Raw genomic sequence first — 15635 nt, forward strand, 5'->3', positions numbered from 1 at the left:
AATAAATACTATAGTATTTGTTTATAGATTTTTCGGATTAGTTCGGTATATAATATTAAGTAATTTCCCAAAAATTTCTCTCTGTGCATAGATGCTAGAGCAGAAGTCTCCGGCAGAAGTCACTGGGCCGTGGCCAACCAAACCCAAGCCCAGTGGTCACCCAGTTGGACTCAGAGGCGTCTGGTATTCGGTATCGGTCGTTGGATCGGTCATGTCGCAAGCTCATTTTTTCCACAGCTCTTTTTTTCTGTTCATTAATTGCCAACATTTCATATTTTATTTCAGCGCTATTCTTCTGGCCTCGTCTCTCTCGCCCGCTTTTCCATTTGTTTTTCAATTATTTTTGTGGCCGCTGGTGTGTGTGTTTTATATATTTGGTTGGGTTTTTTAAATATTTTTTTTCCCTAGAAATCAAGCACGCTTGTTGTCGCCAACGTTGTTCGGTCGGTTGTCGTCCTCGATTTGTCTGTACTTTTCGTTTTTACTCCACTGAAATTCCGCTTGCACAGCTAAGTTCGGTGTCGGACTTTCTGGCATGAGCAGTGCAGTGCTCAGCACTTCCAAAGCGATGTTGATTATTATTATTGAATACCCCGGGTATCTCCGATAACTTTTGACATGAACCACAGTCTACAGACAGATAGGACTCGGCTCGAGGCCTGATAAGGCAGGGACCGGACTTTGTCCACCAGTAGGGAGCATGCTGAGCCAAGGTGATGCCCACCCATCTAGTCAAACATTCAATTGCGTAAGTCAACTGATACGGTCACATATCTCCCTCTATATAGAGCATAACCATTCCATTGACATCCAACAATGCAGGCTGCGAATAAAAAATGTTTAGTCTGCCATTTCGTTTTTAAATACGTCCAGCATCCGCCTACGAACTGACAATATATTCACACATTTTTTTATTGCCCATCAAATCATGTGAAGCCACGATTTTAAGAATCTGCAGTTAGCACTTAATTAACATTCGGCCCCTTTGACTCCTCCGGATTCAAATTCGGGCTTGGGTGATTTATCATGTGAGAAGATTGCCTTTCATTCTGAAGTTTCGAGTTCACTGTGGGTCAATCTGTTGTTGTTTCTGCCGTCAGGTGGGCATTTGCATATGAGAGCGATGGAGATTGCTGCCTCATAGCGGATGCTGAAATTGTGGGAATTCGGAAAACGTTTAGAGCACAATCGAATTGGTGAGATGGAGATACGGTTCTCGAAAACCTTTCAAGCAACAAAGGGAGATAAGTTGAAAACAGTCCCAATAATGGGGATCCTCGGTTAAAAAGATAAGGAAAAAGGGGGATAACAACTGGGCCCTAGTATATTAGAATATTTTGGGAAATTTTGTACATTTTGAATTGCCCTATCAATGTATTTTAAACATGAGTAAAACGACTTAAAAACAGTTTCAAGCTATAAACTATGATAAGACTAAGCCAATTTCAATTGTTTTTGTTACATACACATAACTTTGAATATGAGATGCTGAACTCGAGAAGAAATAACTCACAAATTACATCGCCTTTATAATTGTGTTCTAAGTCACTTAAACAGTGTTTTTGACCATCTTAAAAGAACAGAGAATGAAGTACTTACAAAATATATAACTTTCTTTCTAAAGGTTTCGGGGGTTTAATCAGACTCATCTTGGAAACGATATAAGGTTCGCTCCTCACTTTTTCCTAAGCAACAATTTCCTTGCCTTAAGTATCTTACCTCATTCGCCCTAGAAACAAAGTTTTATCACCCCTTACAATGGGATTCCGAGAAATTATGAAATTTCAATTGGAATGATTCACTGCGAGTACCGAGTGACCAAAACATCTCGATTCGCTTCATTCATTTGTCAAAGTGTGGCATTGACCTTTGCATCAGTATCTTTCGTCACGGAGAGAACACAAGCAAAATTGGCACATATTGCGAAGACCGAAGCGCTGCTAACCCACAATTAGCATCTGGAATTGGGGATCGGGATCTGGATCTCGCATATGCCACAATTTCCCTTGACTTGGCTTTGTTTTTATTTTTGTTTTTTATTCTTGACATTGCCAGTGCAATCTGCAACTGTGTTTTGGGGTAAATGCATTAAATATTCTTGCACAAAAAAGTGAGTGCGAAAAGGGAGTGGGCACGATCAACTCATCTCATCTGGCTGGCATCTCTTTGGCGCGATCTTTTTTTCTGGTTTGTTTCAGTGTCGTGAGAACTTTTTCGCGTTTGGGCGCACATCGTGTGAATTGAAAAGCCGGGCGGTGGAAGGGCAGTGGAGGGGAGGGGCGTTGGGTTGCGGAAACTCTCTGGGAAGCGAAAGTGTTGCAAGTGCTGGGAAAGCAATCGGCCAACAAGCAACAGGCAACAGCAACGTTTGTCAGCGTTTTGCAATTGCCGTGGGTATCAATCGAACACTCCCTTCGCTAACCCTCTTAAAATAATGGGAAAATTATTTTTCTGGGAATACTGCATTAACCTCAACTACCTTCTATGCTTGGAAAAACATTCGTATAATATTAATAGGTATGAATATAATTATATTTAAAGATAAATCATAAATATATTATTTGTTAAATAGTTATCATATATATATTTATACATTTCCTATTAGATAGAATTAATTTATCATTTTCAAAGAGTTAATGTTTTAAATATTTTGTATATAGTATTCTTTTATGAATTTTAAAAACAACTAAGATTTTTCAAAGCTCTCGACTAATCTTTAACGTGTTGTTTTTTTATCATTGCAGGTGAGTTTGTTGCAGATGTCCAATCTGGGTTCTCTACACATACATATGTTCGTTCGTGAGTCGACAATTAAAGGTTTGTAACGCAATTAGGCAGGTGAGCTCGTGACGAAGTTTAGCTCAAATCCATTGAATGAGTGTCCAAAAAGAACAACAACCAAACAAACAAACAAGAATCCGAACTGAGAATAAAATGCCAAACAATTGGAAATTCATTAAGGCCACTGTGGCAATCGCCGCTGTAATCAAATGCAACATTCAACTTTAAACTGCGGAACGCCGGGCTAAAACGCTACTCTCCGTTGTCGTGGCGACGAATCGTAGGATACCAAAGTTATGCATGAGGTGTTTTATGGCAAGAACGGCTCAGAGTTGTTACACAGAAAAAAATATAGTTTTAATTTTAGCTACTTTTATCCAATAACTCTTCAAAGCTTTCTTAGTTAATTCAAAATTTCAGAAAAGGTGTTCATTTAGGTGATGTAATAACGTTTTTTTAGATCTTATCAACTTTTGTGATTGGATACTATTGACTTTTCAAAGGTAGTGCCACTTAAAAAGGCTCGTAAAATTATATCAATTAAAATCTACTGATGTCATACTTTATTATTGGTCATAACCCACTTTAGAGGTTGGCTAGATTTTTGCACAGTGATTTTTTGAGAGTGCAACAGATACCCAGCTGGCTGCAGCCAATTGTTGCACTCTGCGATATTGGACAAAAGGCCAACTTCCCCCTCACACTCAACCTCACCCCTTTTGGCCCTTAGTTTGGTGGTGGCGACACCGACACGCATGCGCATTGCCCGACAAAAGGGAAATCCCCCACCCATTGACCCACCCCGCCCCCGCCAAAACAAAAACAGAGAGCAAAACAAAGCACAGACCAAAATACGGAGTTGGGAAAACTTAACGCCTGGTTGCCCACATCGGGTGTTCTTTCTCCCCCGAGCCAATCCCTCCCCGGGAACCCTCGATACCTCGATCCATGTGAGTGCGCTTGCGCCAACGCCGACGCAGAACTGAAGTTAGAGTTAAGGTATGACCTGTGGACGTGCAACAATGGCACACGGGGGTTAATGGTATTTCGTACTAGTTTATATGCTACGATACGACGGCCATTATGCGACCGCTTCATAACTGGAACATCGCAGAAACCAGCACAGTGGGCACACAGGCGACCCGTGGATTTGCATGGCACACGCGAAATTCGATTCGATTCGTGTTCGTGATTTCACAACTCTGTGCGAATGGGCGCTGACAGGGCTCACCTTTGTACGCTAAACATGAATAATGCTGATAAATCGAACGCTAATCGAAGTCGGTTCTCTGTTCCAAAGGTTTTCAAAAACGTTCATTACATGGGAATCGCTTTTACTTTGAAATGGTTTTTTTTTTTAATGATTATAATTTTTTGTTTAAATTACGACAGTCCGATTTCGCTCTTTATATATTGAAAAAATTCAATAGCAAATTCAATAAAGTAAAGTCAATATAAAGGCAAAACCTAATATGCCGCCAATAAATGTAAGTTTTAGCCATAAATTTATACATTTGTTCGAGTTTCTAAGGCTTAACTATATTTTTTGTGTAAGTACATTTTTTTATTATTTTTTTTTAATGCTAAGCTTTAAAAATTTTATTCATTTTTAAAGTTAGTTTTGTAACGAATTTAATTTGAAAAGTCGATAAGTATATATCGGGTTGAGTCTTCGCTAGATACAGCAAAGTTTCTTACCGGAAATGACATCATGATTTATCACAAATCAAAATATCGGTTCGAGGCTGCGCTACCATCATCAAAGTTTTCTACCATCCCGATATCAATGTTCCTAACCCTCCATTTAAGACATGTAAGTTACATTGTAAAAAAGAATAAAGTACAATGTAAAATCAATGTAAGCTGCTCAGGTTCTGTATATCAACGCTAGATGTCTCTTGCAGTCGGCTGGCAGTTACTTTTTAAATTGTCTTCATTTTTGTTTATTTATTTTTACAAAATTATTGTATATTTTCGACCCTAACTGGACTTGTAAGATATAAAGATTTGCAGATATTTACAAGTTCTAAAATGTAGGTAATAATTTAAGCGCATATTTTAAAATTATCATTATAAAGCAAATGTTTTTTGTTTTGTTTATTCGATGTGGCGGTCAACAACCCACTTGATCCAAGCTACATGACGCATTACATCCGTAAAAACACTAGGACTGTGGCACTCTGGGTTGCCATAACTTACAATTCCGACCTGAACGAAGACCACTTGACCGTCATACCGAAACGCATGACCCATGGGTCCTCCGGAGTCGCCGCTGCAGGATTCTCCGGACTCGTGGCTCACGCAGATCTGATCTCTGCGACAATTGACCAGGTACCTCCTGCGGCACTCACTTCTATCCACTCGAGTAACTCGAATGGATTTCAGGGTATGGCTCGGAAATCCGGACGAGCCGCTTCCCCATCCTGTGGCTACCAATCTCTGGAGGCGCTCAATTCGTGACTGAAGGGCAGTATTTGTGATCAGGCAAATCGGTTTGATGTGCACTGCGGAACGAAATAAATTGTGAAAGCCAATAGGTGTTATAAAGAAATATCTATGAATTCTTACCTTTATACTCTACCGACCTGGCCAAACGGAGTAACCCAATGTCATGAAAGCGATTGGTTCTCGAGTAGTCACTATGACGAATGGCCAAGTTGATCTCGAACTCCTCAGAGGGTGGTATGCAATCGGAACCGCTGCAGTCCAGGCCGGTTAAGCTATCGAACTCCCCCAATCGCACTGTTCTGAAAGTAATAATACATTCAGTTAAGTTTCAAAGTTCCATATCATACATACAAATTCTCTTCGTTGTTTATGCAATGTGCGGCTGTCAGGATAAATCCTTCGAAAAAATAGGGATAAAAGAAGAAATCTTTGGTGTGGATTCTACTTACGATGGTTTATAAGCGAGCCGCCACACACAAACTTTCCGGAGTCGTGCAAGTAAGCCATCCAAGGGCTTTCCGATATGTGTGCTTGATGGCCTTCGTTTTGCAGGGCCTCCGGAGACATATATCCGCAGTTTGGCTCCAGAAACTGTGCATTTACTTGTTGATTTCCTAAAAAGAGGTATCCTAACAGCAAAACCCAGTACATTTCGATTGAAGCGACGCGAGCAAACTGAAAGATAAGTCGTTATGCCAGGGAGAACCTTATCAAGAAATTCTTGGATATATATGTTTGCGCTTTGAATTTTTCTTACGAAGAGTCTTAAAGAGATGCGATATTTAAAACAGTATTTTAATATGAGTATGTGGATTATAAAAATGTAAAGTTCGATAGTACATTAACCTTGATTTATTTAAAGTATTTACTATCAATTATTTTTGGTATGCCATTCGATCCAACTCGAATAAGGAAGTACATTTGTGAAAACAGTGGGTCCGAAACAGTGACCTGGGCCGTAACTGACCACTCCGAAGAGGATGACCCTTTTCTCACGCCCGAATTGCAGCCTAGCCGTTAGGGGACCTCCAGAATCTCCACTGCACGTGGAACTTGTGCTGCTTCCCACACATATGTGGGTGTGATCCATCTGCCTGCCAAAATATTGGGAGCAATAGCTTAAACTATAGTGCGTCAAGGATGTTTGCTGAAGGACAGGACTGTTTGTTCGGGCTTCCGTGCGACCCCATCCTGTGGTGTTGAACTGCAATATATTCTTCAGTACATTCCTCGACCAATTCGAATCTCCCATAATCATGCAGATTGGCCTTATGTGCTCTGGATTGGAATATTATAATATTTAATTTACATATTTTGATTCGTCACCTCACCTCCGTACTGAACTACCGTTTCCAGTCTGAGAAGAGCAATATCATTGCTGTGGAAATCGTTGAAATGCCCATGTACTAATGTTCTTGTCACATTGATTTCCTTGGGACGGGGAATGCAGCCATAATTCGTGCAGTCGAATGGCTGATTCACGTCATACTCCCCCAAGCGCACTGTTCTAAATCCGGAATTTAAATATTTTCCAAGTATGTTTACAATAACACTTACAATTGCCGATTGGATTCGCTTCTGCAATGCGCAGCTGTCAATACATATCCTTTAGAACTTCACAAGTTATTATCTGTTGGTAGCCCTTGGCGAAAATTTTTCAAACTACATACGTGGTGTTATCAGCGATCCACCGCACTTCATCATTCCGCGTTCGATGATAATAACCATCCAGGGATTGGAAAGTAAGTCTGCAGCTCTGCCATTGATCACACGATAGTGTCCTGGCTCAGATCTAGCTGATACGCACTGTGGGTCCAGCAAATATGGCTGACCCTGCACTTTCACACAGCCGAGGGCCAGTAAAAGTAGGAGCCTTACTGCTCCAGTTCCCATTACTTGCATCTATAATAAAGCACGAACTGACTGGGAATAACATTGCCAACGCCTTTAATAATACATCCCACAGTCGAGCTTATCGGTAATGTAAGCGGTCAGTGGTCCGGATTCCAAGTTAATTGTCGTATATTTGAATTCCGCGAATTATGAGATCGGATTTGAGTTCTCAGTACGCGATAATAATAAATTGTTGCAGTTCCATATATTCCATATCACCAGAAAATCCTCTAAGTTAGGAAATACATTAAATGTATAAGTATTCTTGATTCTGACACTTAAAGCTTTAGACAAATTTGAACACTTTACCACAGGCTACATTAAGATGGTCCCTAGAGGGCTTAAAATATGTTTTACAAGTAGGAAATTCCAGAAAAACTACATATCATCAATCGACTAGTAAATGATCTCACAGATCTCGAATTTCCAACCAATTTTGCAGATAGTAGTACAGCCAAATCCTCAAAATCGTTTTTTTGATCTGCGAGGCTCCTCGTTGTCAGCGATTAAGGCTGTGCGAACTTACTGATCGCTGACCGGAGCTTACCATTGGGTTATTCCCGACAGATTTCAAAGCCCACGCGATAAGACAATTTATTGCAGTTATATTGATAAGAATTGTAGAATGAAAATAGCGATATTATATGGTTTAAAAATAAACTATATTCTTTAATAGTTTAGGGGTTGCTCTTGCTAAAAATTGGGAATCATCCAACGTTCGTATAATAGGGCGTATAATAGTAAATTACTGGTGCTTGGTATACTAGGGTATACTGTGTGTATTGTCCCACGACCTGCAGGATCCAGTTGATATGGTGCATGACATTCGTGTAGACCGCATAATTTCTGCATGTGTCTTCGCCATAACTGACAATTCCGAGCTGAATAACACGGTTTGAACCGTCGTTGAATTGTATTTTAGCGGATACTGGGCCCCCAGAGTCTCCACTGCATGTATCCGAGTTAGATTCTCCAGCACAGATATGAGATGTATCCACTCTATTTCCGAATAAGGCTGAACAATTTGAGCGATCCACTTGCCTCAGGGTGGCGGTTCTTAATATGCTGCTAGGGGATCCATTTTCTGTGGTACCCCATCCAGTGGCAGTCAAGGAACTGATGGAATTCAACGGATTGTAGTTGGTCAGCAGACAAATTGGCTTAATGTAGTCTGGGGTAGATTAAGTTTGCTGTAAAATCATCGCAAAAATGGAAATTTTACCCACCTGTATACTGCACTTCCCTGTCCAGTCGAAACAATGCTATATCATTCTGGGTAAAGTGGTAATAACTTGGGTGAACTATTTGTGCCTCAACGGGAATTGCAATGGCGTTTGGCATGCAGGCTGTGGTCGAGCAATCGGTGATGGTAGATCTGTCAAACTCCCCTAGGTATACTACCCTGTAACCAGATGGTGAGGTCAAGGTCTTTAAAATAATTATACAAATGTACTCACGTGGGGTAGCTACTTCTGCAATGGGCAGCACTAAGCACAAAGCCTGTATATGACATTATATATTTTGTTTCCTATTCCGCAAAGTTTAACCTTTTCTGTTAAAATACTTACGGTTTGTTATGAGCGATCCACCGCACGTGCCACTGAGACTACTTATCAATGCCATCCATGGATTACCAAACATATCTGCCGGTGCGCCATTAAGTATCCTTGGGCTAACTCTAGCCCCTGTAGCAGTAGAGCCCGAAATCGAAACTCCGCAATTGTGATCCAGGAATGATACAGCGATCTGTCCATTTCCAATGATAATCCCTGAAATCAGGGCAATAACAGTTGCGACGATCTTCATGTCAAAGCCCGGACTAAGAGATTGGAAGGCCAGAGTCCCGGATTTTATAATTCGGCATGCTCGGAGATAAGCACAAAAATATATTATGGCAAATATGGGTTTTTCAAAGAAAAAGAATAATAATTTTTAAATAAATAACATTTGACATTGCCGGTTTTTCAAAGATTTTTATACAATTTTTTTCTACAAATCTAACAATAATTTAATAGTATGTCAGTCATGGATTTTTGAAGGTTCCTCTAAAAGTATAATATTTTGTTTTTGCAAAATAGTTTTGGAATCAAAAAACACATGTTTATTAAGGGTTCTTATATAGTATGTTCAGTGAACATTGTTCACATATTGTATGTTCTTATATCGTTGTTTATGGTTTGTCTGGGCAAAGAGCTAATATGGAAAGTATGTAAGTAAATCAGGACTTTAAAGCTGAGAGGATTTTTCTCTGCTGAGCGAGTGAGGGGAAGTGGAGTCTTACTATCTCCAAGAATTCCCCCTATTTCTCTCCGCTGGTGCTGGATGCTGAGCAATCGTTTCTTCGGAAATCCATACACATGCCCACAAAGAGAGGTAATATCAATTGAGGTGTGGGCTTGGCCCGCCATCCCCATCGCCAGCATCTCGTTCCCCGATCTCTCTCTCTTGTTTTCTCGCTGGCCAAGTCTAAGCTTTGGTAACGGCCAACGCTGACTGCTGCCGTTTTGTGCTAAACCGGTTTAAGTTCGAAACTCTGGCTGCACACACTCAGAAAAAACACACAACTCAAGAGTTGAGAGAGACAACAACAGCAGCAACAACGGCTGAAATAATCATTTTCATTTGAAATAAGCAAATGGGCCGCAAAAAATGAATAGCATTGGAATTTGAATATTCGAATTGGAATGTTCGAACTTCGAACTACAGCTATGGAGACGACACGAAATTAATTTTTATCTAATTATGAGTGCTTTGTTTGTATTCAATATGTGACAAGCAGGTACATTTCAGCGATGCTATTATAAATGGGGTTTTTATGGCTTTGTTCTGAGTCGTGTTAAATACCAGTCGATGGTTTACTCACAGTCTGAAAGATTGGGAGGTATTGATAGTGGTCATTTTTGTTAAAAAAATGTATTGTATATTTCTTTAGATAAAAGCTAGAATATAATGGTTGCATCATTGATTATAGTAGATATTAAATATGTTCTTTTTCAAAATATTCACAAGCTTTATGATGGTCAAAATTCTATGTTTATAAAATATGATATATTTTTATGTATTTAAGAGATTGTATTTATTTAGTTTTTGTTATTATACTATATATTCAATATAATTTAGACAATAATATGTCCGAACACCCTTGAAACACTTTCGATATGCATTAAAGGCGAAATCCCCTTCTTCCACACTTATTATTAGTTATTGGCTTAAATTTCCGTAGCTGGGTAGAAGAAATAATACCCTAGCCATCACTAATCGTGAGTGGATCTGGATTTCTGGATTTATTGACCTTGCCGGGCTGCTGGCAGTGGGGCGGCCCTCTTGGCTGCCTGAATCCTTACATTTCGGAATGCGGCTGTGGTCGGCCTGAGGACGGAGGAGCGATGTTGCTGCTGTTGTTGCTGGTGTCAACATCAGCAACATCGAACAGCAACAGCAACAGCAAAAGCACGTTCGTGGTCTTGACTTTGGGCCGAGGCTGCGACTCTGTCGCCGCACGTACAACAACCATCTTACATAGCCGCCGATTAGCCAAGGTAACAAACGAAGAACTGGCCCAGACCCGGCTCACATCCAAAATGAGCTATCTCACTGCGCAAATCTTTCACTTCTTCGTAGTCGTCGCTCTGTTCTGCTCGGTTCGGCTCGGTTCTGCTGTTGTCGCTGGCTTTTAAGGGCCTTCCAGGCCTGCAAGCCTGCCATTTATCGCAAATGCATTGTGGCAGGGCTCCACGCCACTCCACTTTGCTCCACTCCACTCCGATCCATTCCTCCCGAGTGCCCCATCTTTCTGGCTCGGCTTTTGTTTCATGCTCCATGGCTAATGGCACGCAGGCTCCACAGGTTGCCGCTGTCGAGTGTTGTTGCAACATGCTGTTGTCGACGGGCGCCCTGCACTCGAAGGTCCAAAGGCAAAGGCAAACGCAGACCCAATCCCCACACAGAGAGAAATTATGGCCATCGTTTAGAGGAGGGCTTTTCCCTTTCTCTTATCTGTCACCCATTTCTTATCGGGGTCAACTTTCAAAAATATTATTTGCTTTATATTTGGGTAGTCAATATATTTTTATAAGTGATACTTATTTTTTATGAGATCATATTTTGCCTTACATAATATTTTTTTAATACTCCAAAAAAAGTTTCTTTAATTTCCTGGAATAGATTTTATTTTGCAATATTTTATATTTGGAGGAGGGCTTTTCCCTGTCTCTTATCTGTCACCCATTTCTTATCGGGGTCAACATTTAAAACTATTATTTGTTTTATGTTTGGGTAGTCAATATATTTTTGTTGGTGATACTTATTTTTTATGCGACCATATTTTGCTTTAACTACAACAAGTCTCTTTAATTTTCTGGAATAGATTTTTCTTTGCAATATATTATATATATATTTGATGATTTTCAATTGATGATATATAAATATGAGTATCAATTCGTAGATATTAAAACCAAAAACGGAAATAATTTTTGACCATATAATCAATATGATGAGAATTTAACGCTGTTAATTATTATATAATGTTGATACCACAACTATCTTTATGTAAATGCTTGATTTCTTCTTGTTATAATGGAGTATTGTAATGATTTAAAATCGAAATACCATAATCAAGAGTTTGATATCATATAGTACCTTTAAGACAATGTGGAAGTGAGATGGTTCTGATTTCTCTGCGTGGAGCACACGTGTGCGTGGCTAAAACGTCCGTTTCTCGGTTTCTCGACTTCTCTCCGCGCTTATCGCCACCAGATTCTCTTTCTCCGAAGGTGCTTCTGCTTATCTGACCGGAGTGGCATTCGCTTCGTGCTTTATGCCCGGATTAAATTTAGCAAATCGAACCGATGCGCTAATTGAACTTGTTGCTGTCCGCTGGCCAAAATGGCCGCCCCACATTGTTGCTATTGTTGCTGGCTTGCCATAATTTACATTTAGCGGCACAAGCCACACATTGCAAATATTATGGTCGACGGGACAGACTGGACTGAAATATATTTTCGTGGGTATTTATAAGTCGGCGGGCGGGGGTCCCTCGAGGAGAGACAGAGATCTCCAGGGCCAAAGCTCCCCAGCGACTTGGACGCTCATATTTCACACTTCACGACAAAGCGATTAAAGTCGCGCAAACAATCTGTTATTGGAGTTGTTGCAATTATGTTTACAAAGACATTAAAAAGGAACGAAAAGCGAACGGCGAAATAAAAATACGAGGAACACACAGCCAGCCAACACAGCCAAAACAGCGCTAAGCCCAAGCTCAAAAAACTCGGAATCGCTTCGAGAGACGTTGAGGCACTCTTTATTTTGTATTTCTTCTTTTTACCACCGCTTGTTTTTTGTGTGTTTTTTGAAACGTGAGTCGTGCCCCAACAACACAGCAGACGACGGCGACAATCAATATAAAAAAAATCAGTAAAAAACCAGAAAACCAAATATAAAAACAAAACTCTTTATGCTAAAACGATGAGATGAAGTCAAAGTTTCTGCGTATTTGCACGCCTGCCTTTGCGGCTGGGGTTAAAGTTAAGGCAGCGGTCGATCTTATGGCCAATTAGCCGGGCTGAATGGGAGGAATGCTCCTATATACATATGTGCTAGCTCTAAAGAGCCATCAAAGCCAACTCGAATGTGCCGCATCATGTTGGGGGCCCCAGCAATTAGCTTTAATTCTAAGCAGCTTTTCACAGCCATGTGACAAGTTGAATGCTGATGAAGCACAACCGCAGCCGGAATCTGATCGATCTATCATCTGTATCGACGGATTGCCAAGGCAAGGGCTGTGCCAAAGGGCCAGGTAATCCAATTACGCGCCTTTGGGTGTTTACTGTTTAGGGCTGGCACGCGTTTAAAGTTGGCCAAAATTAAGGTAATATTTGGGCAACAAAGTGGGGTACTTCCAATTATAACGCGTTAAAAGAAAGCTATTTGCGTTGTAAAATACGCTAATGGTTACTCAACTTCTGTGATTAATCACATTCTATTCTATTAATAGCTGGCCATTTTACATATTTTTAGACCACCTAGAGTTACCGAAAGTCAAATAAAATACGTTCATAGTTTAAATTTCATTTTTTGATTATAAAAATTTGATTTATTCATTTTATGTTATTAAATTAAAATATCAATCTATACTTGACATTTCAGAAATTATAACTCCATAGTTTTGTCAATATATTATCACTTTTATTTTTGGTAAACTTAATTGCTTGAGTATTGAGTGGGCTAGGATCATTATAGCATGGTTTTTAAAAGTATTTCAAGGGCATTTAGACAGATTCTCTATCAAGTATTCGCAAAAAATCGAATACTAAGGCCTGTTTATACATTCTGTAGGTATGTATTTATGTTTGCCCACTGCTGAGCACCATGTGCCAATGTGCAACACTTCATAATGCAACGAATTCGTTGCGCCCTATGGGCTGGAGCATCCCTACTCGGCCTGAGACACTTGAGCGCCTCCTGAGCCGATCTTTTGTTACTCTTAATCTGCGTGGCACTTGAAAGTAACGCCTCGACTCCGATTCTCCGACTTCCAGACATCGATGGTGATGATCACGATGGTCCCAATGATTCCGAGAACCTGTAGAGCGGCCAGGAATCACATCAAGGGTCTGGTTTTCGAGGCTTTCTTTTGAATTCGGGATGGGAAAAGCAGGGGAGATCATAGACAGATGGAGTGCTGCACTGGAGTGGGGGAGTTAAAAAACATTTCTCTTCGCATGGCATTTTGTACGCTTCATCAAATGTTTATGAGTGTGGGTCGGGGCATCTCGGCGTCTCGGATTCGTATCTTACACCTTTCGAGCGTCGTTTACCTGTGGATCTGAGGAGTGGAGTGGAGTGGTGGAGTTGTGGAGTGGCCTGAAGTGTTTTCAGAGTTCTCGGATCGTTCTCAACTCGATGTTCGGCTGTCAGTTGCATGCTCTTCGATTTTGACAGATGATTCTGTACGGGTAGGGCCAGCACTGGCCTTTGATTGAGGTCTGCTCGCAAGATGGCTATTAATATGTTTGATTATGGCTGCCAATCGCTGGAGATCGGAGCGGCGCTTTCCCCCTACGAAAACTCTTGGAAACGCTTTTCAATTTAAATGTATTTTCATGCTCTGAAACAAAGCGCCGAGCGAGACAATGCAACGCCTCTCGAGAGTCGCAGCGTGGGACTCGAGATTCGAATACGGCACGGCGAGTTGGTTGCGCTTTTCCAAGTGCACCTTTTGTCCCCGGCATTTGTTTTTTGAGTTATGCCAAAGTGTAGAGGTCAAAACGGTTCGGTTTTACCTGCCGCAACAGTGTCCTTTTGGCCCAATCCCAATACCAATCCCGATTCCGTTCCCGCAGAGCACATGGCGCAGGCGTAAAAACCCCGATTTCTTGTGGGCTGGGAACAGGTGAAGAAGAGGCCACCGAGATCTTGGATCTGCCCTAACAATGTTGACATCGCTCGAACAGAAATCTTTTTGCCAAAAGACAATCCATGGCCCACGCAGGCTCAGCTCACAGATACAGATGCGGGCACAGTTACAGATACAGATACAAATGCCGAGATCTTGTGTGCTTATATGGCAGCATTGCCCACACACACTTAAATGTGTACAACCAGGTGAGAGAGCGGCGATCGTTTTACCTGAGCGTTTTCGAATTCGCCGCAATTCGAATGCAACAACAACAACAGGCGACACTAGACAGCAGAACCTCCAGCAACAACAATAGTGCCAAGAAAAATTGGGATATACACAAGATCTTACCTGTGAGAGCGACCTGCAATCGATGCGAATCTTAAATGCCCTGTCCCAGCTGTCGGAGTTAAGATGCTGCCGGATTATCCCCGAATTGGTATTTTGCCCTTGTTGCCATTCGGTATTTTGGGGGAGGGGGAAATCAGAAGACTGATTCTCAAGTACTTACCCATAGTAACGAGAGAGATCGTTACTATAGACTCAGTCATAAATGGTTTAAAATTACAATTGATCATTTGTGTTTTCCATAACAAAATGGTAAAAAATTACATGCTAAACAGTTTGGATTTTCTAAATTTAAAACTTTATCATAAGTTCTTAAAGCTGTATATTAATTTAAAAAAAAATATTAAAATACTTTAAAGAATAATTTTAAATTAAATGATTTTTTGTCATGACAAAATCTACACTTTACTTTGCTTTAAAAGTAGATTTCCAAATATCTGTAGATCTCTAGAGGTTTTATTTTCATCTTTGAATTATGCCCCATGTTTGGTAGAATGTCTCCACTGGATTGTTATACAAATATTCTCTAAGTTAGGGGTATCTAGTTGTTACAAAAATAATATTCTTTAATTGTACCATCTTAAGTTGGTATTCCCGATCATTAATATTCAATTCTGATGGGTTATGCCAAGTGTTTCGCATGTTATGTAGAGCATTTGGTGGTCTGGGCGGATTGCCCAATGTATCTCACCGTTTCGTTTCGTATTACGCTGACTTTTTAAAACGCTGCTACGTTTACGATTACCTGTGGATGTAGATGCCCCGC

At 40.6% G+C, this 15635-nt stretch overlaps 4 protein-coding genes across 5 annotated transcripts in view; 1 reads left to right on the forward strand and 3 right to left on the reverse strand.

Moving 5' to 3' along the window:
- The window catches only part of Egfr (epidermal growth factor receptor), a 40368-nt gene that overhangs the window by 10362 nt on the left and 14371 nt on the right, over nt 1–15635 (forward strand). The window lies entirely within an intron of this gene.
- Nucleotides 4853–6040, reverse strand: LOC108009407 (serine protease grass). Of its 2 annotated transcripts, XM_017073727.4 has the most exons (4): nt 5679–6040; nt 5581–5626; nt 5350–5528; nt 4857–5285 (listed from the first exon to the last, which is right to left on the reverse strand). In XM_017073727.4, exons 1-4 carry the CDS (start codon nt 5878–5880, stop codon nt 4879–4881), a joined length of 834 nt encoding a protein of 277 aa, XP_016929216.3. In that variant the 5' UTR covers nt 5881–6040; the 3' UTR covers nt 4857–4878. The 2 variants fall into 2 exon arrangements, with proteins under 2 accessions (XP_065719562.2, XP_016929216.3); XM_065863490.2 differs by lacking the exon at nt 5581–5626 and having other exon boundaries at nt 4853–5285; nt 5350–5523; nt 5679–5934.
- LOC108009406 (chymotrypsin-like protease CTRL-1) lies at nt 6004–7265 on the reverse strand. Its single transcript, XM_017073726.4, has 4 exons — nt 6900–7265; nt 6787–6835; nt 6561–6736; nt 6004–6507 (listed from the first exon to the last, which is right to left on the reverse strand). The coding sequence occupies exons 1-4, from the start codon at nt 7129–7131 to the stop codon at nt 6101–6103; spliced, it is 864 nt and encodes a 287-aa protein (XP_016929215.3). The 5' UTR covers nt 7132–7265; the 3' UTR covers nt 6004–6100.
- Nucleotides 7763–8949, reverse strand: LOC108009405 (serine protease grass-like). The gene is made up of 4 exons (XM_017073725.4): nt 8691–8949; nt 8580–8622; nt 8349–8524; nt 7763–8293 (listed from the first exon to the last, which is right to left on the reverse strand). The coding sequence occupies exons 1-4, from the start codon at nt 8926–8928 to the stop codon at nt 7830–7832; spliced, it is 921 nt and encodes a 306-aa protein (XP_016929214.3). The 5' UTR covers nt 8929–8949; the 3' UTR covers nt 7763–7829.

This window comes from Drosophila suzukii, chromosome 2R, assembly GCF_043229965.1.
Source record: "Drosophila suzukii chromosome 2R, CBGP_Dsuzu_IsoJpt1.0, whole genome shotgun sequence".
In the NCBI taxonomy this organism is placed as follows: Eukaryota; Metazoa; Arthropoda; class Insecta; order Diptera; family Drosophilidae; genus Drosophila; species Drosophila suzukii.